The sequence below is a fragment of the Pararge aegeria genome, chromosome 11 (assembly GCF_905163445.1).
Source record: "Pararge aegeria chromosome 11, ilParAegt1.1, whole genome shotgun sequence".
NCBI lineage: Eukaryota > Metazoa > Arthropoda > Insecta > Lepidoptera > Nymphalidae > Pararge > Pararge aegeria.
Window position 1 is genome coordinate 4,743,612 of NC_053190.1, and position 26,418 is coordinate 4,770,029.

The 26,418-nt window shown below is 35.9% G+C and overlaps 2 protein-coding genes across 2 annotated transcripts; both read right to left on the bottom strand.

Annotated features, from left to right (window-relative positions):
- Positions 1-2,734: 2,734 nt before the first annotated feature.
- On the bottom strand, positions 2,735-14,757 carry LOC120627293 (phospholipase A1-like; the record flags this gene model as incomplete). Its single annotated transcript, XM_039895239.1, has 7 exons — positions 2,735-3,548; positions 5,325-5,481; positions 6,632-6,858; positions 7,051-7,199; positions 8,583-8,850; positions 13,781-13,829; positions 14,736-14,757. Coding segments are annotated over 7 exons (1,014 nt in total), but the record flags the coding sequence as incomplete, so codon positions are not given.
- Positions 14,758-17,633: 2,876 nt separating this feature from the next.
- On the bottom strand, positions 17,634-22,835 carry LOC120627382 (phospholipase A1-like). Its single transcript, XM_039895376.1, has 5 exons — positions 22,794-22,835; positions 22,281-22,432; positions 20,703-20,926; positions 19,407-19,560; positions 17,634-17,712 (listed from the first exon to the last, which is right to left on the bottom strand). Exons 1-5 carry the CDS (start codon positions 22,833-22,835, stop codon positions 17,634-17,636), a joined length of 651 nt encoding a protein of 216 aa, XP_039751310.1.
- Between the last annotated feature and the right edge of the window lie 3,583 nt (positions 22,836-26,418).

Below are 26,418 nucleotides of genomic sequence, written 5' to 3' on the forward strand. Positions count from 1 at the left end.
ATCACGCTGGTAAAGTGCGGATTGGTTGACTTTACACGCCTTTGAGAAAATTATGGAGAACTCTCAGGAATGCAGGGTTTCCTCACGATGTTTCTCCTCACCATTTAAGCAAGTGATATTAAACTGCTTAAAACGCACATAACTTTGAAAAGTTGGGAGCGTTACTGTAATTGGTTGTAATTATATGTGTAGTGTAGATACAATGTCTAGATAATAAGTGTAAACAGAGGCGAACGTTAAGAGATAGTTAACGTAAACAAACATTGAATTTATTTGCATACCAGATAAAGGGCAATCAAACAACTTCTGTGTTTACATAAATTATCTGTTTTCGGTAGTTTATGTATCTACCGATATTTTATGTTTGCATGTTTAACTACAGATCGCTAAGTCCTAGGTTTGATTTCCGGATCGGAGTAAAAATTTTTACCTATTGGTGTTTAGTTACGAAATTAGCGATGACATAAAGAAGGTACGGGTGATAATCAAAATTAAAAAAAAAAATTAAAATTGATTTATTTTAACCTATTTTATAAGCACTTTTGAAACGTCAAGTATGTTTGTTGACGTGACATTAAGAAGGTCCGGGTGATTCTCAAAATTCAAAATTCTAAAATTGTAAAAGAATTCAAAATTAATTTTGTTCAAAGTAGATCTACTTTATAAGCACTTTTGAAACGTCAAGTATGTCTGTTGACGTGACATTAAGAAGGTCCGGGTGATTATCAAAATTAAAATTCAAAAATTGTAAAAGAATTCAAAATTAATTTTGTTCAATTAGGCCTACTTTATAAGCAGTTTTGAAACGTCATGTATGTCTGATGTAGTGACTCTACCACCGGTTCGGGAAGCATTAGGTATTTGGTTAGCTATTGTGATAACAATCGTTTAAGCCCACCGAAACTGCATTGGAGCAGCATGGCGGTTGTTTTTCTCTAAAACCCTCTGTGCTATAACAGAGAGAACTTGGCCAGTAACAAAATATTTATTAAATTTTTTACACCATCCAATTTCCACCTTTTTATCGGTTTACGCGCAGGTTGCCTTTAAAAGATCACTATTAGTGATAAGGCCGCCTTTGCACTAAGTACTATTACTGTTTTCTTCTTCTTTTTCCTATTGTGCTGTGTTACAATAAAGTTTTGTACCTTTGTGTTGAAAGATAGAATACTCAGGTATGCAAAAATATACAAGAATAATCTTAAATTATTGTTTATTCTTGTACAACTGAATCACAAAATAAGACTAAAGGTTTCTTTATAATGTTCTTTATTTTGTTTAAAACACACACTGTAAAATTATTTGCTCAGTAATTAATGATGCGCTTGAACTGGCTTTCATGCATTTACTTATTATAATATTTATCTATTCGTAAGAACGTATTATGTAATTGCGACACAATTCGTTTAAATTATGTATAAATTATGTAAATATATTATTACTTTCCAGTTATAATGAACATTGTAAATATGTAAATACTATGAATATATATGTAAATAAAAATACATTATTTCTGTATGATTAAATATTAAATGTACATGGTGTTTTATTTTGAACTTTGTTTTGTTTTACAACATTGTAAGCATCAAAACAAAAGGAAATGTTTAAACAATGTTTTTACAATTATTCATGTTTCAGAATATACTCTAAATCCATTCAATTTGTATTTAAAATTGTACTTTGTACTAATGTTATAAATGCTATAGTGTTTGTTGTTTCCTGAACACAGTAATGGATCAAATTATCGACTTAATTTATATATATATATAGTTCAGGGCAGTGGCGTGCACTTCATACATGCACAAAAACTCTGCCTACCCTAAATTTTTTGTATAACTCATAAATGCGAAGGATTTTTCCAATTTATGGCATCTTCCTTATTTATGCATACCCTGTTCAAAAACCCTGTGCCCGCCACTGGTTCAGCTGTACTTTGTAAAATAAATCCACGCCAGTGATATCTAGTTTTGTACTCATAAAAATGCTTATAAATAGGTACGAGGCTGTTTTTTTAAAAAAAATTATACGTATAATTATAATTGTACAGAACCGACAAATATTAATCGATCTAAAAAAACAATATTTTTTTGTTACTAACTCCGGCTTTTACAAACTTTGTTTAATATTTTTTTTTATCAAATTCGGTTTAGTATTTTGTTTTATAACACTAAAGTGGAAAAAATCAAGTAAACAAAATTGCGTATTTTTTATTTGGACCAAACTTTATGCGAACATATTGTATAACATACTTTAGTCCTTAGCTGTCCATTCAACATATTGTATGGACAGCTAAGGAATATAAGATCTTATTAAAATTTCTCATTATGTAAATAATATTATTATATGGTATGGTATGGAATATACTTAAAGTATATTTTTGTTTTATATTATTGTTATAACTTACAGAAATTAATAACAAATTAATAAACTAATTACAAAAGTTTGTAGTAAGTTTTGTGCAAACCGAAACAACACCATTTGCAGCGTATACATCTTTGGTGGATGCTTTTCTCTTATCTAGTTCTACATACCTTTAGCCTTAATCTATTATGATTTACTACTTATCCTACGACATGCTTACTGAATGTAAAAAATGCAAAAGGTGCATAAAATATTATCATATATGATGGTTATCGCATACCGAGGACGCATCGTATGCCGTAGCTAGCTAGCTTTAGCAGGAGGCAAAATTTTTATCCTCCGATTATATCCACTGGCAACGGATGAAGTTTACTTGACCACCTGCCAAAGCATTACAACAGGAAAGGAGAATTAACCCCCGTTTGACATAACATTGTATTATTTGGATATTATTTTAACCTGTGTGCGCTCGTAGAGTGGATAAAATCGGGCGGCGGTGTACATTTTGTCCTTTCCCGTGGAGAAAGATAGAGAGTGTCTCCTGTCAAATGATTGTTTACAACCTACAGCCATGGTGGCTGCAGGTTTTGTCCGGCCTGTTTTTACCGACACAAATGAGCCTCTGTATGCCATTAACACTAAATATGATCACGAAATTTGATTGGATATGCGAACTGCACCTAAAATGCTGCCTTATAAATGTGTCATAAGTAACGAAGCTGGTCTGTCGCAAGGCGGTCGTTATTATTTCATTGGCAAGTTTTATTTGAAAATGCTTTAACAAACAAGCTTTTAATGCTTATTCTATTTCCATAAGCCTTCTGTCTTAGATCCTTATCATCAATTGATTAAACTTATCAAAAGTAGAACACAACCACTTTTGACTTCTCATTACCTATTGTTTTTTCAATTATGCAGGACTCCAAACTTCAATCCTTTTGACACATTATACTGACTTGGTGAACGAGCTTAGTGTAAAATAAAAGTAATCTACAAATAAACCTTGTATACAATATGTAACTACACAACAAGCTACCATAAATCATCACCTCACGAGTTTGAGGAGCGTAGATAGCGGTGTGGTTGGTGACTCTCGGGGCTGATCACTCCTGTACGGCATCATGCCTTGGGCGCCCATGCTGTACGGAGACTGTCTGTTTGTACGGAAGAAGTAGTTGCCGCGGGCCCTGAAAAATCCATTAAGAGAGCTACAGGTATCACATCAGTAAGCTGTGATTACCTTTAGACTCTGCTTTAGGCGTAGAGCGAACTTTAAGTTCCTGGAACTGGCAACTATATTAAAAATAATATACTAAAATAAAAAACCCAGAAAGCTCCTGCCCTTGTAGTTCCTATCATTAAAAATAGTGTTGCCCAAATTCAGTCTTGGTCTTGCAGTCTTGGTCTTGTTCTTGCGTTTTTGCAAGACCAAGACCAAGAACAAGACCGCGTATTTTTAGCAAGACCAAGACCAAGACTGACCGTGCAAGACTTGAGCAAGAACAAGACATAGCCTGCAAGACTCTTGCGTCTTGCAGCTAGGACTTAGCGCTATTTCACGGAGTAGTTAGGTGTAACAGTTCGGTGTATAGGTAGGTAGGTACGCTTAGGAATTCTATGAGACGCAAAAAACTATATCAAAGAATATGAAAAACTGGACCTATGCGCATTACGACTAATACCATAAACATAGCGAATAAAAAAATATCTATTAAAATCAAACTGAGTGCATGCATAGTTATGTTTTAACCATCGGCACTTTGATAATGCGGACTCAAAGGTTTTGTACTTACTTCTCAAAGAAATTTGCCGCTTTTCGGAAGTACATGGTTATGATACACGCGCCGGCGGCTTCTTTTGAAATCTAAAACAATCGTTGCCGCCGCGCCGAAATCATAACATTTGACACTATTCATGCAAAATAATTTCGAATTTTAAGAGTACCTACAGGTGTTCCAAAGAATAAATAAGTTTCAGAGTGCTTAGAATGAAAATGAATACATTATACTGATCACGCAAGTAGTATTATGATTAGGATAAAATGGTGAGGATAGGTAGTAGATGTCATAATAATTCATTCTAGTAAGTAATTATAATATTGATTACTTATATGGTTTTAAACTAATTACTTAGGTACTATTATTGTACATTTAGTCATTATATTTCTTAAGTTTTTACAAGTTGTTTTAGCAAATGTAAGCTTATAAATCATAAATGTTTATTAAGAAACAGTTAATTCCATGGAAAACGACATATAGGTCAGTTGATTTTTCGAATTTCTTATCAAATCTTCAGTTATTTATTAATCTGCTTGATCTTTACTATGGCTATGTTAATTCAAGCTCACAATGTTCCAATTCTAATACGTTTTTCTAAGATTTAAAGTAAACTTTAATAAATAGTAATAGACTAATAGGTAATTGCAAGACTTGCAAGACTCTTGCTGCAAGACCAAGACCAAGACCAAGACTGGGAGCGCAAGACCAAGACCAGGTGTATTGGCGCAAGACCAAGACCAAGACTGGCTAAGTCTCGTCTTGTTCTTGCATTTGGGCAACACTAATTAAAAATAATAAACTCTTGGTCTACGATTTTTCAAAATTCAGTATTAATAATAAATAAGTATACTACAGCCATCTAGTCAGCCATAGTCAGCTAGTCCCAAAGTAAGCGTAGCGTGTGTGTGTTACTAAGATAACTCATTATATAAATACTTATAGTATATAGATAAACACCCAGCCACAGAAAAACATTAATGTTCATCACAAACATTGTCTACAAGTGGGACACAGAAGGCAGGGTCGCTGCCCACTGCGCCAATCGGCCGTCAAATATACTTTTATATATTGGTTAGAATAGGGGAAGAAAGTTTGTACGGGAAACTTATCTGAAATTGAAAGCGAACGGCCGTAGACCGCTCATATGTTTTTTTTTAAATATATTTTTGGTTACTAATATCTTACCGAGTATTGGCCAAATCTCCCATGTATATGAAGGTGCTGGGCGGTTGTTGCATAGCTTGCCATGCGTCGTAATTTTCTGCGGGTGACGCCGGAAACGCAGTAGCTGAATGAGTGGTTTCTACCTGATAATGCCATGAGCGGTCATGGCTGCAGAGATCTGGAAGTTCAGGAGATTTTGATTACATACAATCCTAACGACGACACATTTCCCGATAGGTGCCTCCATCCTGAAGATGTAAAATAGTTCCCTGAATTAACCAGACGCGAAGCTGGTGGTTTGAGACTGGGTAAGAACTGGTGGCCGAAACAAATCTATATGGATACACGAAATCGGCACGTATTCTTTAGTTTGGACACAGAGAGAACAGCAACTATATATACAGTTAATAAGGAGGTATGTTCCTATTATCCGCCACCAATTTAAGGTGGTTGAGTCCACCAATCCGCACTGGGTCAGCTTGGTGGACTACGACATTAACCCTATATCATTGTGGTTGTGGACCCGTGCCTTGAAGTGGGCCGATAATAGATTGATATGATGATGATGATGATTTTCCTACTATATTGCTCGATTCACCAAGTCTGTAAGGCCCTCTTAACCCTTTTTCCTCTAATATCCGATTTAAACGCTCCTAATCAAAAGAAAATTTCTGACAAGATACTGTAATGTTTGGGTAAAATGGGTATTGGTATAAAATGGTATATCCCTTGTGTTCAAAGCTCAAATTCGTTCACACCTGTAAAGCAAGCGCTCTTGTTTGATAAAAAACATGGTAACAGAATTTGCGACTCTTAAAGTTAGTAACATTAGGTTTATTTTGCTTTGACGTTACATTGTTTCGATGCTCGATAGCGGCTCCACAAATTCGAGCGTATAAAATCTTACGCTAAGGGTTCTTCCGGAATACTTATTAACTAGCAAGACAGTTTCTAATCTTGGAGTTCCTTTGTCCGTAGAGCATATTCGTGTTAAATATAAAGCTATAATTTTATATTATTTTCCATGATAATACTAGTAGGTATACGATTTAAATTATGTTAAACTTGTCGGTACCGCAGAGGCGGTGGAAGGTTTTTAAGGAATTTAGTTTTACTGATTTTTAACTATGTAACGAGTTAATAAGTACCTACCTGCAGTATGGTAATGTCCCGATAAGTTCTGAAGCTTCAGTAAGGATTATTCTAGGTCATAGAAGGATAATTTGAAGGTCGAATTGCATGAGGCAGGTGAAGGAAGAGGCCTTGGAGTGATCGGAGTGGACTGCGTCACCGACAAGAGTGTAGATTAAAGAAGAGATATTTCTTACCTTCAGGAGTAAACATCTCATAATTACCGCTCGGGCAGCCCGGCTGTAGGCCGTCATTGATCGAATAGTTGGGCCAGAAGTCCACAGTGCCCGTGGATAGGCTCCTACCGTAGTTGCCCGGATTCGAGTGGACGATGTCTACGAACTTGGCGCAAGTCCGGTCCAAACCGGATTTAAAGGCGAAAATACCCTCGAAGAGAGCACGGGCGGGGTCTAAGCCCGTGATTCTAAAGAAAATTCAATATTAAAATGTTAGGGTATGAATTTATAACCATTATAATTAATGAGAGAATTAGAATTTATAAATTCCCAAATTGCCCCGGCCGGAAATCGAACCCCTAACCTCCTACTTGAATTCACAGCGCTCACCGTTGCGTCAGAGAGGTCGTCAAAGATGTACTATAGAATCGTTATGTTACCTTGATATGACCTGTCCTTTTTGCCTGGTCCATCTTCCAGCGTAGCCCATTACGTGGGCGCCTAGCGAGTGGCCCATGAGTTGTACATCACTCATGTTCATACCTGCCAGTGAAAGTGTTATTAGAGCTTCGCCAAGCTCTTGTCCGATCTGAAATCATCACCATTCACATTTTTTTTATTCCACTACAAGTTAGCCCTTGACTGCAATCTCACCAGCTGGTAAGTAAATAAAAAAATAAACAAATAAGTATATTACGACAATACACACATAGCCATCTAGCCCCAAAGTAAGAGTAGCTTGTGTTATGGGTACTAAGATGACTGATGAATATTTATATGAATAATATACATAAATACTTATAATATACAGATAAACACCCAGACACTGAAAAACTTTCATGTCAATCACACAAAAAAATTCCAGTTGTGGGAATCGAACCCACGGCCTTGGCCTTAGAAAGCAGGATCGCTACAAACTGTGCCAATCGGTCGTCAAAGTTGTTGCAGTCTGAAGTGGTAACGGGCTAATCTGTTTGGAGTATGGAAGTTCTATTTAACCTGACGACCGATTACCGCAGTGGGCAGAGGGCACGGGTCTCTCGAGTTGAAGAAAGTGATATTTTCATTGCTTAAGAACGCACATAACTTAGAAATGTTAAGTGGTACGTGCCGGGTTTCCAACTCGGCCCTCCGGAAAATGAAGTCGAAGTCCTACCCACTTCGCTATCACCGCTTCCCACTGGGCTATCACGGTTTCCAATTTTAGGGATAACCTGGAGGGAAGGCTTAACTTGATCTTGGAGACACAGGGGTGAACGACAGCAATTTCCTTACTCTATTACTTAAAATTTTTTTTGGCATAACCCGGGAATCGAGCCCACTACCTCGTGACCCGTATTTGAACATGCTATCCACTGGACCGACGAGTGACATGCTGAAGATTATGTTGAATAATACATTTTTTTAAATCCATTACAAGTTAGCCCTTGTCTGCAATCTCTCCTGGAGTGATTATGCAGCCGAAAATGGTAGCGGGCTAACCTGTTATGTAGTATACGCTTTTATAATATGATTCCTAAGGTAATTTTGGACCTACCAATGCATAAGTTTAAAGAATGTGCTAAAATACATTTATTACAGCGAGGTTATTACACAATTGATGAATTTCTTAATGACAAGGTCACTTTGAAGCATACGGCTCCGCTTTCATCTCTCACAAGATAGAAAAATGAATTTTAAAATGTAAATTGTTGATATTTGAAAAGAGCAACTGCTGAGTTTCTTGCCGGCTTCTTCTCGGTAGAATCTGTCTTCAGAACCGGTGGTAGAGTCACTACACACAGACAGACTTGACGTTTCAAAAGTGCTTATATTAGGCCTATTTGAAATTAATGAATTTTGAATTTTGAATGGTAGCGGGCTAACCTGTTAGGGAGTATGGTAGTCATACCGCTAACATCGCACCGGAACACTTAATAGCTTAGCGGCACGTCTTCATCGGTCATTGCGAAAGAAATATAATTTTACTTACTCTTTTAGCATTTGGTACTGCTGACAAAGCATAACCAAGAGGTATGCCCAAATAACCGCTCTTTGCTTCATCTTCCCAATCCAAGAGTACTACGTTTTTTTTCTTAGAGTTTATGTAGGCGGTCACCACTGCAGTTGTCGCTGGACCGTATGATTTTCCTCTGTAGCCGAATGTGTAGAACAGGGTTTTTAGGTTAGGGTTGAAGCAGGCGTCACGCAATATCCTTGCTGGGTCGTTTAGCGGCATTAAAGTATAGTCGCTCATAGAACTGTAAAGAAATGCCTAATAAGTAGGAACTCTACCTCAACAGTGTTAACTAGGTTGTCCACAAATCTTGAAACTACTTGGAAAGGTATGAGGTAGGTATAGGAACACTGGTTCTCTATTAAATAAAAGCAGGCGTTACTTTGCAGAAAGCCATGATATATTATGAAAATTAAGCTTAATTTGCTATACCTACTACGCGAAATGCAGGAGAATCTGCATGGTGTAATTTATAATTTCTTCAATCCTTATACTCCACACAAAACAGGGTAGTTACATTGCCGAAGATCTGTTTGGTGTTTCGCTCCAATACGTACGTTTCGCTCCGAAACCGGAGCATCCTCAGGAGATGTTGACTTTACCATCAATAATTGTTGTAACAATTAGAGGGTACATTGCCGAAGATCTGTTTGGTGTAGAGTATAAGGATTGAAGAAATTATAAATTACACCATGCAGATTCTCCTGCTTTTCGCGGAGTATAGCAAATTAAGCTTAATTTTCATAATACACTTGTTCTCTATCTGATAACGTCAGTAGTACCTACCTACTATCCATTTCACAAATATTCCCAGATATAAGACAAGGATAGCACTGTTCTCATACCTCATACCTGTCCATTTAGTTTAAAGATTTGTGTACAATTACAAATATATGAACTAAATTATCCTACTTCCTACTAATATTATAAATGTAAAAGTGTGGATGTTTGTTACTCAATCACGCAAAAACGGCGTAACGGATTTGGATGAAATGTGGCATGTATGTAGCCTTTGACATGGAAAATAACATAGGCTACCTTTTATCCCGGGAAATAAGAGAGTTTCCGTGGGAATAAAAAACCTTAATCCACGCGAACGAAGTCGGGTATCAGCTAGTACATAATATTTGTGAAATATGTGAAATGGATAAGTAGATACTACTGACGACTCTCCTCTGTACCCGAATTAATATAAGAGAGTTCTTAGGTAAGAGTTGATCTTACGAATCAGGGGTCATGCAGTATCCTTGTACCCAAAAAGGATACTGCTCCAACATCGATACTGCATGAACCCTGATTCAATCCTAACCTGAGCTGATACAGAATAAAATCATCAGTACTACTTTCTGTTTTAGTTAGACTATACACAAATCGCTAAGCTAAAGGACAACGGCGAACTCGCAAGCAAATTTTTGTTGGGGTTTTTTTTTTGTAGAGTCATTGTCGATAGTAACTAGCCATGGCCGAAACCACTCACCTGATACAACTTAAAACGCGGTGCGGTGCCTTGATGTATATTCATAAAAATATACATCAGTCATCTTAGTACCCATAGCACAAGCTTCGCTTACTTTGGGGCTAGATGGCGATGTGTGTATTGTGGTAGTATATTTATTTATTTATCTAGGTACTGTCTACAGCCGGTATTTAGGTATAGAAGTTAATATTAGTGTCACGCCCTCCTTTCGGCCCGTATGTCCTTATCATTATCGAATTTAAGCCTTGCTAGCGATATTACCTTGCAATTTAATTCTGTAAATGACCACCATAACAATCAAGGAAATTAAACCATCGAGGCTTATCGTTTGTCTCTATTCCTCGTCGCGAACAACGTTATAAGTACTCGTTTACTTAATCGTTTAATACGTTTTTTTATCAGGCAACCTACATATTTTTGGCTTAAATACGTAAAGTTTTAACCAAAATACGTATCATCATCATCATATCAACCCATTACGGGCTCACTACAGGGTACGGGTCTCCTTAGACTATATAGATAAGAAGCGGTTAAGGCCCCCGCCCTAGGCCTTAACCGCTGTGGATTGGTGGACTCCATACACCTTTAAGATCATTTCGGGAGCACGCTCAGGAATGCAGTATTTCTTAACCGTTGAATCTGGTGATATTTTAATAACTTTAACGCACATAACTTAGTTAAGTTTGAGGTTGGGATTCAAACTCGGCCCCCCGAAATTGAAATCGAAGTCTTAACCACTGGGCTATCATCGCTTCTCTACAGATTACCTATATTTGACAATAAATAAAAAAAAAGGTTTAATGCTTTTAACAAAGTAATAAAAAAAAATTTGAATCAATAAAATGCAATGTTTTTATTTTCTTATTTTATAATCTTAAGTCTGAAGCAAACATGTTTTTGAGCCGTTATTCGCTCATGGAACAATTTAATCAGCCGTACTTAACTACATAATTCATCACGTTTCAAGACGAAAAACCGGTCTCTTACGCATCAGGCAAATATATAAATATATAATCGAATTCATTCGATCGAGAGAAGAAAGCGGTCTTATGTGGTATTACGTAGATAATTAGTCGAATATTGGTAGTTAGTTGATATAATCCTTACTATATATATTAAGAATGCGAAAGTGTGTGTGTTTGTTTGTTGGTTTGTCCTTCCTTTGCGCCCCCAACTACGCAAACTTGATTTTTAGCACGGAGTTAGTTGGAAGGACAAAAGTAAAGTAGCATTTTAAGCTTAATTTAATATTATGTATATTTAATATTAATATATTACGTATATTTATTTAAATTATAAATGTATTTTTATCTTTACATTTTGGTATTAATGTATATCTATCAATACTCTTGGCACTATACTGTTCTCTTGGTCTAAGTCCTATCTACAAAGGTTGCCTGTAAGAGATATGTAATGTAATAAGGCCGCCTTTGCATGTCTACATCGTGAACTGTATACTCCTTACTGTTTCTTTTCCCGGATGTTATAGGTGCAATAAAGTGTTTCTTCTTCTTCTTAATTTTTTATCCTTGGAAAATAAAGGCAGTCGAAGACACGTGCAACAGCTAGCAGAGATAAAATAGTGGATAATTAGCTCTGTATATACTACGTGTAACCGTATTACGAAATAATATTGAGGTATGCATAAGTATACCTTATAAGGAATCAGCCTGTAAAAGTATTAAATCAAAAGAAGTATGTTTATTCTTCCATACAAACGAATTTAAAAAATTCTAAGTGTTTATTTTTGTCAACCCTATTGAAGATACGAGCATAGTACGCGACGCGACGCGTACCTAATAAAGCGACAGGAGTCATTTTGCATGTGATGTTAGGGCTGTATCTGATTTCCTTCAGTAAAAACTATGAAAGTGGTTTACTCTAAAACTATTAGGTTTTCGGTTTTCTAAAATAAGTCTCAGAGACAGTTAATAATGTATCTCTAAAGCCTGAGAAGTATAATTTCGTTTTCATTTACAAGTTGTATATTAGCTCTGTATTCCTCTTTGTGAAGAATTAAATTATTAAACATAATTATAATTAGGTAATTAAACTGACGGCCGTGATGACTAAGTACCTAAACGCGTATCGATGCTAAAGAATACGAACTACCTGTTGGCATCGTACCAGAGGTTCCTTGTTTGTGAGGCATACATAAGTCATAATAAGTTTTTTATGTGGAATTAAGGTTGCGCTACCCGCACCACTCTCCATACAAACGCAACAGGTGATCGATAAATCTGTTTACTTTTGTCGATAAAAATAATATAAACTATTTTAAAGTGAAACTTTTATTACATCGCCTCAGACTTTTTCGACTGTGTGTTGCATGTCGCGTGACGGTCGGCCGCGGAGTAGGGATAAGGTGACAGGCGCTCGTCAGAGCAGCAGAGGACAATATGGCGGCGCCTATAGTTTGCATCAGCTGACCGTGTAGTGTATAGACTATCACTCATTTGCGCTAGTGCTCCATAAAATATTGGTAACATTTATAAACTGTGAAACTCATGATGAAGATGGAATTGATAATAGAATGATTGAAAATAGTTGAAAAACCGATCAAAATGACTTAACGATTTTAAAATATTATCATCTAAATAATTATTAAGTATTATGTATGTCGTACACAGAGTTCAATAAAAATATTAGTTGTCATTTTCCAAGTAAAAAATTAAGATTTTTATACCCTTAATGGAATATTATTCCGGAAATTTTTAGTTAAATGTATATAATGTGAAAAAAGTTTCACTTTTACCGTCTATTCATAAAACCATACAATCCTTTTTTTTATTTGAAAAATTTAGTTCATTTAAAAGTATAAATTCTTTTGTTATAACACTAGTATAAAGAGTTGATTTGCGTAACCCTTTCCAGTCCCAACATCGCACGACCAGATCTCGAATATGTTCTGTCTATAAATAGCGCGATATTAAACCGCCATAACTATATATAATAACCACCAGACTTGCCCGGCTAGCGTTCTCTTAATAACTTAATATATTTAGTTACTGACATTTATGAAGTATTTTTGGAGAATAACTCCTATGCAGTAAGCATAGGTATATATTAATATACACTTAATGACTTTGGTAACGATCTTAAAAAGGTGGAATTTCCCAGCAATTACTCTTATCATTGCGATTTTTTGTGACTCAGATTTCGCCCTACCTGCGAGTATGAACATCTTCATATTCATAAAAAAGGATAAAACAAACACATTTGAACCTCAAAAAAGGTTAATTGTTATCTACACTTTTTTCTAAATATATTAAATTGTAATATGGTTTTTCCGAGGTGGATTGCCTCATAGTTTTAATAGTTAGCATGCTCGACTATGAATAACGCAGCCGTGGGTTCGATTTCGATACTGGTGTTTTTTGTAAAAAGTGCCAGCTTGGAGTCAGGAAATAGGTGTCTTGCCTCAGAGAGCACGTTAGTCAGTCCCGGTTATTATCACTTGGCATTCATAATGAATAGCTTGAAATCCCTGTTAGAGCAGGTATCCTTTAGTGAGGTGCACTTCATATTTTCACAAAACCACTGCCTTCCCAAATTTTATTGCATAAACTTAGGAAGAAGGTTCCAGTTATAAATAAGCTTTAAAGTTAAATTAAATCTACTTAGTAAAAAAATACTTTTTTTTTTATTAATGTATATGTAGGTACTTTTGTCAAAGAAAATACGTTTTCTTACTTACGATTTGTAACATCTGAGCCAGGCCGCATGTGAGAAGTCAAGTGAGAAACCTGAAATTTTTAATTGTTAGATTATAAAATGTATCATAATAAGAATTAAGCATTGCATTGAGATTTCAAATAAAAAAGAAGAGTGATTATATTTTCCGGAGGTTTATATGACCATTCATTCATTAAAGTGTATGCATTCATTCATTCCATGTTTGTCTGTACTTGTGTCTGTCTGTATGTTTATTTGTTATCGATACACGGCTCGCTTAGCCCATTGGGTAGGTCTTCACTTTCGGAGGGCCCAATTCGAATCGAATTTCACTTGCTTCTAGTTTGCACTTGAAGGAAAACATCGTGAGGTTTAACAATCAGCTCTTTATTTATAGTATTTTAGTGGCAGAACAACAAAACTTAAAGTAATCTTCTTTCTTTTCTAATTTTCTTAACCCAAAACTAGAATAAACAAATAATTACAAAATATATCATATAAAAATCAGACATAAATAAGCATTTCAAAAGACTTAAATATCTCAAAAGATGTGAAAGTCATGTCGACTCTGTGTCAAGGTAAGGTATTTTCCCCAAAAACAATAAAAATTCTTGCAGGAGTGGTGCTGAAGTTTTTGTACATTTGAATCCTTATTATTCTTTTATTAAATTATTCTGTAACCGATTTTAATTGTAACTTTTACTTTATAATTAATAAGTTTAAGATAATTAATTTATGGTTTCGATCTAACTTAATAAATGCAACCGAATTGGGAACCTCCTCCTTTTTTGTAAGTCGGTTAAAAATTACCACATTCGGACCGATTAAATCGTGCGATTATGAAAAAAAGTAAAAGTTTCCAATAATATTTATGAATAAAATGCGGTTACTGATTTGCCAATGCAGCCGCAGAAATATACAAAATATGTTTAAAATATAACAGAAATAAAAGTTCATTCAAAACGTTTCAAACTTACCAATTAAAATAATTCCAACGGACCAAAATAATTTGTTGTAATTGCACATTTTCAAAATTAAATCAATACTTTTTGAAAAAATTCGGTAAACGCAATGTGTCAATAGTCTCTACACTTTACTTACACCGAATGGCAATGCGTATCAGACCCACGCGCACATACTAATAAACTGCTACACATCCGTTTTCAATGTTAAATCCAAAGACGAATCATGACACACATTTTGATTACAAGGAAACACGTGTTTTTTATCACACGAATTTTTTTTTTCACATTTTCTATGTCCAGTATTAACCTTCATGCTCCGCGTGAATTTTTGATCGTAAAAGCCGCGTCGAATCGCGTCCGACTCTATCGAGTTTGTACGATTGTTTGCAAAAATATGAATTACATAATGCATAAAGTTTTTTTTACGTTCCGCGTTGTAATAATGTGTTGCATACTGATTTTTTAATTATTCAAATGTCTTGCCCAAAATGTTGGTGTTGGTTTTACGATAACCATGCTTGACGGAAAGCAACATAAATAGCCAATAAAAAAACAAAAATGGAACAAGGTTTTACATATCTATTATTAAATCCATATAATCCTGTATACTAATTATCCACCATATCAACCCATTACCAACCGGCCCACAACAGGGCACGGGTATCCCCACAATGAGGGTTTGGGTCCACGCTGGCGCTGGAATCGAACCCACGGCCTTGGACTCAGAAAGCAGGGTCGCTGCCCACTGCGCCAATCGGCCGTCTACATGTGATTAATATGTAATTTGGTAACCCTATTTGGGGACTTTGACTTCGAGGACCCATTTAAAAACCTCACGGACGCAACGAATAATTAACGTAAACGGAAGAATAACATAACGTACGTAGTCTAGGATCCAATCACAATGCAATACATGTGCCCATTCACGAAGTGTACAGTGTAGTTAAAGGACACAAAGCTAGGTTTTTAAAAAAAAAGGTTTTTTTTAAAGATTTTATTTATATTTATATTTATTAGGCACACTTGCAACTTACAACATAATAATAATCTTACATCTTACATTCTAATATAAAAATTTGAAGAGTTTGTTTGTTTGTGTACGTGAACGCGATGATCTCAGGAACTACTTGTCCAATGTTCCGAAATTCTTTTATTGCCAGGCCATTTATAGAGGAAGGCTATAGGCGATATATTATCAAGCTAAGACCAATAGGAGCATCGCACCGGAGAATGCTGTAAAATCGGGGAGATTTTTTTCCTTTTCAGTTTCCGCTGCGTGCGCTCTATTCTGCGATCTATTTGAAATGTCCGAAATCGCAGAAAACTTTTGCCGTATGTTTGTAGGAAATCATCATAAACTACGATGACCTTGTACCACGTAAGTAGGTTTTATAATTACTAACTGACTATAATTTTGTCAAAAATAAAAAAGTGACTAAGCCAGTGAGCCCCGTGACATAGTCCGCTAACAAAATCTATTTTTTTTTTTGCCATATCGTGCCGGAACGCTTAATCGCCTTGCGGCACGTGTTTGTTCATAACTAGCCATGTCCCGACCAGTGGCGTGCAGTAGGTTTCTTACCAGGGAATGCATACCGCAGGAAAATTGCATAAAACGGGAAACATCCTATTCGAGTTATATATAAATTTTAGGGTAGGCAGTGCTTTTGCGCATGTGTGAAGTGCACGCCACTGGTCCAGACCAGACCTGAGAAAATTCTGAAATGATAAACTACCCCACTAAAACCACAGCAGTCACCGCTGCGCCAGGGAGGTCGTCAAAAGTATCAAACAGGAATATGAGGAGTTAGCGTTAAACAGACAAACGAGGAATGCATTTGTTTTATACTATGCATAGATAAAAATGTAATAATTTTTATTACAAAACGGTTACACACGGGCGAAGCAGTTATAAGTGCTCAAGAACTGTTCGATCTAGTTCCCCCTCGCCTTTTTACCATCGAACCGCGAGGCACCGTAAGGATCTGCATCCTTACGTGGTCGATATACCGTGGACGCGTACGAAGCGCTTCACATCGTCGTTTCTTTTCCCCAGTGCCTACAATATGAGTGAATCTTCTAGGCAAGCGCGCTCCACCTTAGGCTGCATCATCGTTTACCATCAGGTGTGATTGCAGTCATCGCTCGTCAAGCTATAAACATTAAAAAAAAATATATATAAAAAAGTACATAATCGAGTAGCAATGAAATCACTTGCTCACAGACTATAAGAATTTCAACTGATTAGTTTAACAATAACTTGAAATTAACACAATGAGACGGTCTTGTAGTCAAGGCCATACATAAATTAGCCTGTTACCAATGCATTTCTTAAAAATACTAAAAATATTAAGAATATCTAAATATATTAATAATATTTAGACTGCCGATTGGCACGTGGGCAGTGCCCACCCTGCTTTCTGAGTCAACGGCTGTGGGTTCGATTCCCAAAACTGAAAAATGTTTGTGTGATGAGCATGAATGTTTTCAGTATCTGGGTGTTTATCTGCGTCGTCGTCGTATATCGCGTACGTTTCTTTTGGGCTAGATGCAGGCGATGTGTGTATTGTCGATATTTATAGATTGCTGAGGCTTAAATAATAGTATTTGTAACCTTCGCGATTCGGTTTATAGATGACACTTTAATCCGCGTGTGCTGGAAAATACTATATAATATATAAGACATATCGCCAAGGTTTGTCGTCATTTTGCATTATATAGTCACTAAATATTTCTGACGATTTGTATTTTCAAAATTATGTCTAGTAACTAAAAACAATGTTGCAACTTTAGTTTTTTATTTCATTTTTGTTATTCAAGAGCATTTCCTTCCTTTATGCGTTTTATCATCAGAGTATGTACGCACATACCCAACAATTTAGTACAGTATAAGTAGGTACGTTTACCGACTTAGTTAGGATTTGATCCAGACTCTCCTCTTCCATAAGGAGGCGAATTGTTGGTTGCGAAGAAGAATTGTCCACGCAAACTGAAATTAAATAACAAAAGATTAAACTGTGAACGTGTGTGTGTGTGTGTGTGTGTGTTTGTGTGAGTTAGTAACAGTAATATACAAAACAAATAGTTTTTCCGAAGCGCTGTCCTGGATGCTTTTTTGTGAGACTGTTTTCAAAAACAGTTGAATACAAAAGCATACAGGACAGCTAAGCAAATAATAGAGCTCTATGGTCTTCGAGATATTTAACATATTTAAAAAAAGAAATACCCTGGTAAATGTTTACTCAGTCACGGTAATCTGACGTCATAAAAAGATTTTTAATGAACTAAAATAAAAACCAGTCAAGTGCGAGACGGACTCGTGCACGAAGAGTTACGTGCCATTGTCAATAAAAACGGCAAAAAAATCATGGCTGTTGTATGGGAGCCTCTTTAATATTTGTTCTATTTTCATTTAACTAAATAAAAAGTATAAATAAATATTCTGTGAATATTTCAAGTGTCTATCTGTTGCTGTTATCAACATCGAGCAAAATAATAATTTTTTCTTGTATGGCTGCCTCTTAATTTAATATTTGTAGTTATATCGGCAACAGAAATAAATCGTGTGTGAAAATTTCAACTCTCTAACTATCGCGATTTATGAGATACAGCATGGCGACAGACGAACAGGCAGACAGGGCGATGTACGGATAGCAAAGCCTTCGTAATTTGGTGCCGTTTTACCCTTTGGATACCGTTTAACTCTAAACAGCGTTTTACAAGCAGCATAAGCGGTCCATGAAATACCTAGTAAGTAATACGTCTATGGTTACATCGCAGACAAATTATATACAACGTGTAAATAAAAACCGAACTACTACTTCAGAGGCTTTAGAGGTACATTATTTACTGTCTCTGACACTTATCTGTAAATCCAAAACGCTAATAGTTTTTGAGTGAACCATTGCCATAGATTTTACTGAAATAAATCAGGTACAACCCTAACTTTACTTTATTAGGTACTAGCTGTTGCCCGCGATTTCGTCTGCGTTTGATTTTGTTTTTTGATGTGGTATTCAATTTAGTTGTAGTTCTAAAAAAAATAAAGTATTCAGTATCGCTAAGCCTTAAATGAGGGGTTTGCTGCTGTCCGCTGAGGAGTTCTGTCCTCTATCTCCAACCACATTCATCAGATCTACACAAAGTTTGGGCAAAATTAAACACATATTATAACCTCTATAGTACAAAAATAATTATTCAAATCGGTTATAATTTCAAACACTGTCATTACCTTTCCCATAGGAACCGAGCTTAATGTCGGGATAAAAAGTATCCTATATTACTTCTAACACTTCCAAGAATATGTGTACAAAGTTTCATGAGGATCGGTTTAGTAATTTTTGCGTGAAAGCGTAACAAACAAACTTACATTGACATTTATAATATTAGTAGGGATGCGTCGCGTAGTGGAGCTACTGTACACGTGTCGATCTTTTATCTCCAATAGGGTTGTCATAAGTAGACATTTAGAATGTTTTGAATTAGTTTATATAGAAAAATAAATACGCTTCTTTTAATTTAGAATGTTTACAGGGTGATTCCTTATGAAATACACATGTGCGCCTTTTAACAGTATTTCTTAATTACGTTACACGTTGTATATGTATATACTTTGACTGCGATTATGATGATGATTTGATTATATATTATATTTATGTAAAAAAACGTTAAATATAATTTTACCTTGTGTCTATATTGAATACTACAGACGCTGTTGTATTACCACCCCCTTGATTCTGCCAGACGTCACAACTCGTGGCAGGTCGTACTATTAAGGTATCCGGCATCAGCCAACCTTCACTGAGGAGTTTCCAGGAGAGGTTATGGCTGCACATATCTATAAAAAGTGTTTTAGACAGAAATAAGAACTATTATAATACCTATAATTTCAACGGGTACATACCACGATAATATTTCCACGATCTACGATCCATGCAACTGGGTCGAAATATCGACATATCCAAAAATATTATCGTGGTATGTACACGTTGAACTATATTTAAGAAATATATATTTATATATTTATTCATATATATATATATACTGAATTTTATTTAAGAAATGTACTCGTATATATTAATTGAATATAGGGAAAACATGGACTAGTAAAGTATAAACAGAAAAGAGTTGAAAGAAATGGAAGAATGTGTAATCCGCTATTTTCATCAAAAATAGCTAAGAACACTCCGGACTAATTTGACCTGTCACACAGTAAAAACTTAAATAATAAATAAAATTAAATTTTAATTAAAATCGGTTTATCCGCTCGAAAAACAGAGTCGCTAAAATATTGTATTTATATATGATTCATGTCGTATGAAAAACATATTTATATTGAGATTTTTCTTGAGATTATTATTTATTTTCTACAAATAAAACTGTAAAATCTAGCGATCCGCGATGACATATAATAACATGTAATTTTGTACTGCTTGGACTTCGAAAATTGTTGCCTATATAAAGTATTTTGTGATTAGAAAATATCAGTTGCACCTCACAAGTACGTTTATGACACGGCAAGCGTTTTCGCGTGAAATAAATTTTGCAATTTACATCAACAAAACCTTTCATTTCTGCAAATATAGGATATGTTTTGGATTATACTTAGTAGACAGTAGATACCTACTTCCGATCATCATCATGCCTTTTTGTGTTCAAATTATAAAGGCTTATAATAATGATTAAATTATAATAATTGTTTTAATATAATTACTAATAATAGTACCTAATAGTGATTGGTAGATGCATCGTAAATAAATCTTGTATTTTCAAAGAGAAAAGCAATTCAGACTTTATTTCAACTATCCGTCGATGTACCTCACGATGTTTTCCTTCACTGTTCAAGCTAGTGACATTTTAAAAGCTTAGTGGTGCGTGCTGGGATTCGAACTCGGCACCCGTAAGTGAAGCCGAAGTCTTAACCGTTAGGCTGACACCGCTTATTTTTATCTAGTGAAATATAATGATAGGGAATTTTACTTTCAGGTGTTCTGATTCCAAGGCCACCACCGGCAGTCTCGCAGCCAGGTTGTACAGGATTCCCGCAATTCGCCGACACGTCCATAGTGGATTTCTTCTCATCCGTGCCCAACCTTTTAGGGTTCGTATGCATACTCATGACGAAATCGGCATCTAGAGCATCTAGACTGGGTAGCGATATAATGCCATCGAAAAATGGACCGGCCGGGTCGCAGCCTATAATACTGAAATGTTTAAATTTCTGTTTTTTTATTTTATCTTTTGTTTGACTACTATCTGTTGCCCGCGTTTGTTGATGTTATACTTCTTTTGGCGCGATGGAGAAAAATGATGAGAGTGAATTTTTACGATGCGCGCGCACACCGACACCTGTGTTCTACATCTCTTATGTTTTTATATTTAGAACACTTGTTTCGTAACAGTATACAGTGTAAATAAATAAATATTATTACGTTACTAAAAACTTTTTTTTTTAAATTAAATCATTTTGATTAATTTTAATATTTAGCGTTTACCACTTCTGCATTTTAGTTATTTTTTTTCCATACGCCCAAGAACTATAACTTCTAACTCTTTTATGTTTTTTTTTTAATAATGCCGTGGGAACCGTCTGTATTCCTGGGACAAAAAGCCTATGCAACTCTATATCCTTTCAACTAAATTTGCCAGAAATGAAGCTGATTGCTTGCTAAATAAGGGAGTGAAGCAAGGACAAACAAACAAACACATTTACGCATTTTAAATATTATTAAGGGACTAGGAGGACTATAAGTTAGCCTTTCATTGCAATCTCTGCTGGTAACTGATGCAATCTAAGATGCCGGGCTAAGCTGTTAGGAGTTGTATTAAACGCACCCAACCCTGTTTCTCCGCGACATCGTGCCGGAACGCTAAATCACTTAGCGGCACGTCTTTGTCGGTAGGTTGGTAACTAGCCACGGCCGAAGCCTCAAACGAGACAGGGCAGGCGTTGGTGATCGCAATAGTAGAAGTAGCACAGAGGAAGCTGCTGCCCGTATTCCGTTATATGCCTTAGTCGCCTCGTACGACACCCGCGGGAAGAGAAGGGGTGGTGACAACTGTATTCAGATCTACCTTCACCACACGGTCGAAAGCGGGTAACAGATAGTAATATACCTATATGTATTTAATATATTCATTCCCTACAGGTCTCCTCCCACAATGAGAACGGGGGGGTTAAGGCCGTAGTCCAACGCGCTGGCCCATGCGGATTGGTGGAATCCAAACGTCTTCCAGACATTATAGAGAACTCTCAGGCATGCAGATTTTTTCACGATGTTACCCTTTACCGTTGAGGCAAGATACTATATGTTTGAATATATATTTATTTTAATTGCTCATAACGCACATAACTTAAAAGTTATGAAAATTAAGCTTAATTTGCTGTGCTCCGCGATCTATGTCATGGATTTCCGCAAAGTAACGTCTGTTTCTATCCAAGTTTGAGGTTTTTGCCGGGATTCGAATTCGGCCCCCTGAAAGTGATGCTCAAGTTCTAACCACGGGGCTATCATCGCTTCGATATATTAATAATAAAAAAATCGAGTTTATCCTTACCGGGAATATTTTGTACCAGTTTCTCTCTCGTATTCGTTACCCGAGAAGCCCATTAAAGAAGCTCCTAGCGAGAATCCGATGAACGTGATTTGATCCATGCCTAATCCAGCATCAACCAATTTTTTTATAGTCTGACTAAACTTTCTCCCGACCTGAAATGAACAATTCACAATATTATTTTGTAAGCACGTTCGCTAAATAGAAAAAACAAACAATTTAAGCTGATAAAAAGCATGTAAAAAAAAAAAAAAATCAGTCTATTGTCATCGGCCCTCGATATATCTACAGAGTTTAAATGAAAAAAAGGCCGTTTAAAGAGGGTCAAAATCAAGTCCAACGGAGTCTGTTACAAACATAAAAACATACAGGTGAAGCTAATAATAAGAGTGTAAAAAAATGAGTCATGAGACTTCAAAAAATCTTGATTAAAATCTCGAGTTATAGTGTTTTCCGAAACGGCTCGACAGATTGTTATTACATATATATTTTTTTATGGATAGTACGAGCTTTTACCGCTGAACTTTTAACGCTAATTCGGCGGTATATTAGCGGCATTTAGTAGTTATGAGAATAGGTCGTAAATTTCAAATCGTACAGCATTTGTCTTGTGGGAGGCTTATGCCGTAGCTAGTTACCGACAAAGGTTTAGTGTCCAATCATTAAACAATTCCGATAATACGGATAATAACAAAAATTGTGACATTGATGTCACAATTCTTGTGATTAACGCTCAGATTAAAATTATATAAAATAGAAATAAAATAAAACTTAAATAAAAAATAAAAATAGCCTTTAATTCCAAAACGTCATTTCATACATACTAATAAACATTTTAATACTTTGAAATTTAATAAACATTAATATATTGATTCGTTAGGTTAAGGATGGTTTTACAATAATATTGAATTAAAATTATTAATTAATTAGGTCTCGCGTAAAATATCTCGGTACAAAATATTATAAACAAAAGCTTAAATATGCCCAATTATTCAATTACTTACATTTTTGGGGTTACCAGAAAAAACAAAAATTTTGGATCCAGCCACTTCAATTTAAAACGCGCAATATTAATTGTAGCACTCATTTTCCGGACTGGAAAACATTTGCGGTTTAATAAATTATAAATTAACAGGAAACTATGGTATGTTCAAAATATGGCATATTCAGGCTTTTTTTAGGCCCGACGCAAAAACCACGGTGTGTTATTAGTTTGACGTGTATGTGAGCGTGCATATGTGTGTGTGTGTATATATGAGAACAGAAAGGAAAAATAGTATCGATATAATAGAGAAAATCTAAACAGAAAGGGGAGGGGCAATGCTAAGTTTTGCCCCGGCTCGGTGAATAGCTTTAATTAGCTAGTAAACACACACACATACTTGTTGTACAGTTTACAAGACTACATAAAATTGATAATACATTCAAAGGAAATTGTATATTATTTTATAACAAATTATCCATTGAAATAATTGAGATGGCTCGCAATAAGTTCAAAGGTTATATAAAACGTAAGCTTATAGAAATCCTATCAATATCCTATTCAAATGTTAAGGATTACATAAACTATTAAAAAGCTTAAACGTCATAGCTAATTAATTAATCGACTGTGAGATGGTGATAACAAAAAAAATACCCGGCAAAGTTTGTTGTGGTCTGTTTTAAGACCAGGGCGCGTTTAGAACCGTCCTAGCTTTACTTTTAAGTTGACGAATGTGGTTATCATCGTCATCTCTTAATAGTGAAGTCATAAACTCTTCACAAGAGTCTGTGAATTGGAATGTTCTATACTCACACGAATAGCTTCAGCAACTGCGATTGGATACGATATAATTTCGTTAAGTCCGCCACCGGAGGCCTCTTTCTCCCAATTCAACAGGCAGACATTAAGTGACAAGGACAAACAGGTCTCAACAATACTTTGGATAGAGTCCCCCGTAGCTGTGTGTTTGAATCCAGCTACATAAAATACTGTTTTTGTATTAAAATCGAAAAGCGAAGAGTTTAAGTATTGTTGCGGCTCGTCAAGCCTGTATTCCGTATACACGTTGAAGGAGCTGTAAATAATGTTTCATTATAGTTTCCTTGTGAATTGTTTATGACAAAGTAAGAAGTATTGAGCGTAGCGAGGTCAGTCCATTACCTGCCTTCTGCAGAGAACGGCAGGGGTATTACGTATCTCGCGACAGGCTTGCGACAGGCGTAAATCTTGCAATCACTGCTGTCAAACGTCACTTTTGTTTATTTATTGGATGGAAAAGTGACGTTTGACAGCAGTGATTGCAAGATTTACGCCTGTAGCAAGCCTGTCGCGAGATACGTAATCACCCTGCCGGTCTCCATTTAAAAGTCCACCATGCTGGCCAAGTGCGGATTGTTCGACTCCTCAAGCCTTCGAGAACATTATCGAGAACTCTCAAGAATGCACGGTTGAAGCTATGATATTTAATCGCCAAAAACTTGTGTGTCGATGATCGAACTTGGTACTCCAGTAAAAGAAGCCGAAGCTTTACCCACTAGGCTATACCAGATTCTATAATCTCTTGGGAATTTATAATTTCTAAACATTCTCTGGTCTGATGGGAGGCTTCGGCCGTGGCTTTCTACCATCCTACATAAAGTCATAAACGTGCTGCCAAGCGATTAGGCATTGCGGTACGATGCCGCCTCAGAATTAAGAACATACATAACCCTCATTCAGCCACTTTTGCATGCAGTCAGTTGCATGGCAGAGTGTCCGAAAACGGTGAAAACGCCCCGCGCATATCTCACTTCAACTCGCGGCTTGTTGCTAGCTTACAAACTTTACCCATTTGATGGTAAACGCCGAAACGATGGTTTAATAACGCCAATGGTCTAAATACCATTGGCGTTATTAAAGAAAATCTCTACTACTGAATTTGTTTTACAAACATCCCGCAAGGGGCTGTAGAAGTGCGAGCTAAACCGATCTTTAAAACTAGAACAATAAGTTGCAGTTTACTTTGACGTTACACTTACATATTTCTATCTGTAAACTAAATCTTAATATTTATAAATCTCCTGTCACGATGTTTGTCCGCGATGGACTCCTAAACTACTTAACCGATTTTAAATTAAATTGGCACACCGTGAGCAGTCTGGACCAACTTAAGAGATAGCATAGCTTAGATCTTTAATTATAGTCGCAATTTCATTTTATTGCAAATTATTTGTCTATAATTAATTGACAGTCACATGTTATATATATATACTATATATGGCTATGTTATAATATGAGGCTTAGCGATACTGAATACATTAAAAACAAAATCAAACGCAGACGAAGTCGCGGGCAACAGCTAGTAATATTATATAAGTTCAGTTTAAAACTTGCCCATCGTAACAGCGAAGACTAGCGCCCTCTACCGATATATGTATTGGACCTGAAATGTGACACAATTTTTAATAACTCTGTGTTAGCGAAGCCCAAGTTTAGCAGGTACACAGAGTATTGACATGTTATTATCGGCACAAGCTGTGGTGTGCACTTCATATATGCACAAAACACTGTCTTCCCATTTTTTTTATGTAACTCGTATCATCATTATCAACCCAATACCGGCACACTACAGCGTACGGCGTATGGTTTCGATCGTCACTATGAAGGCTAAGTGCGAATTTTCAGACTTCACAGTTCACGCGCTCTTAAGAACATTATGGTTTTATGGAGAACTCTCAGGCGTACAAGTTTACTTACGTTGTTTTCATCGTTAAAGTAACGATATTTAATAGTTTAAACGTACATAACCTTGAAAAGTAAAAGGTGCTTGCCGGGGTTCGAACTCGGTCCCGAAGGGAAGCCGACGCCTTACTCACAAGGTTATAACCACCATACCTATTACTCATATACAGGTTTTCCATTTAATAACTTCCGAGTGCCCTGCGTTTTGCCTACTCTGGTAAAAAACCCTGTGCTCTCCACTGGGAACACTTTTTTATAGTACATACTGATGGTTAACTCAATTTGTCAAAAAATATATTTTTTTATTTATTTAACGTAACAATTTTGCAAAAGCTTATATCTATTTTCTATCTACTTCTTATCTATTTTTATATTTATTGTTTATATTTTCAATAAAAGCCTTTTTTATTTTAATTTTTATTTACACTGATGGTTAGC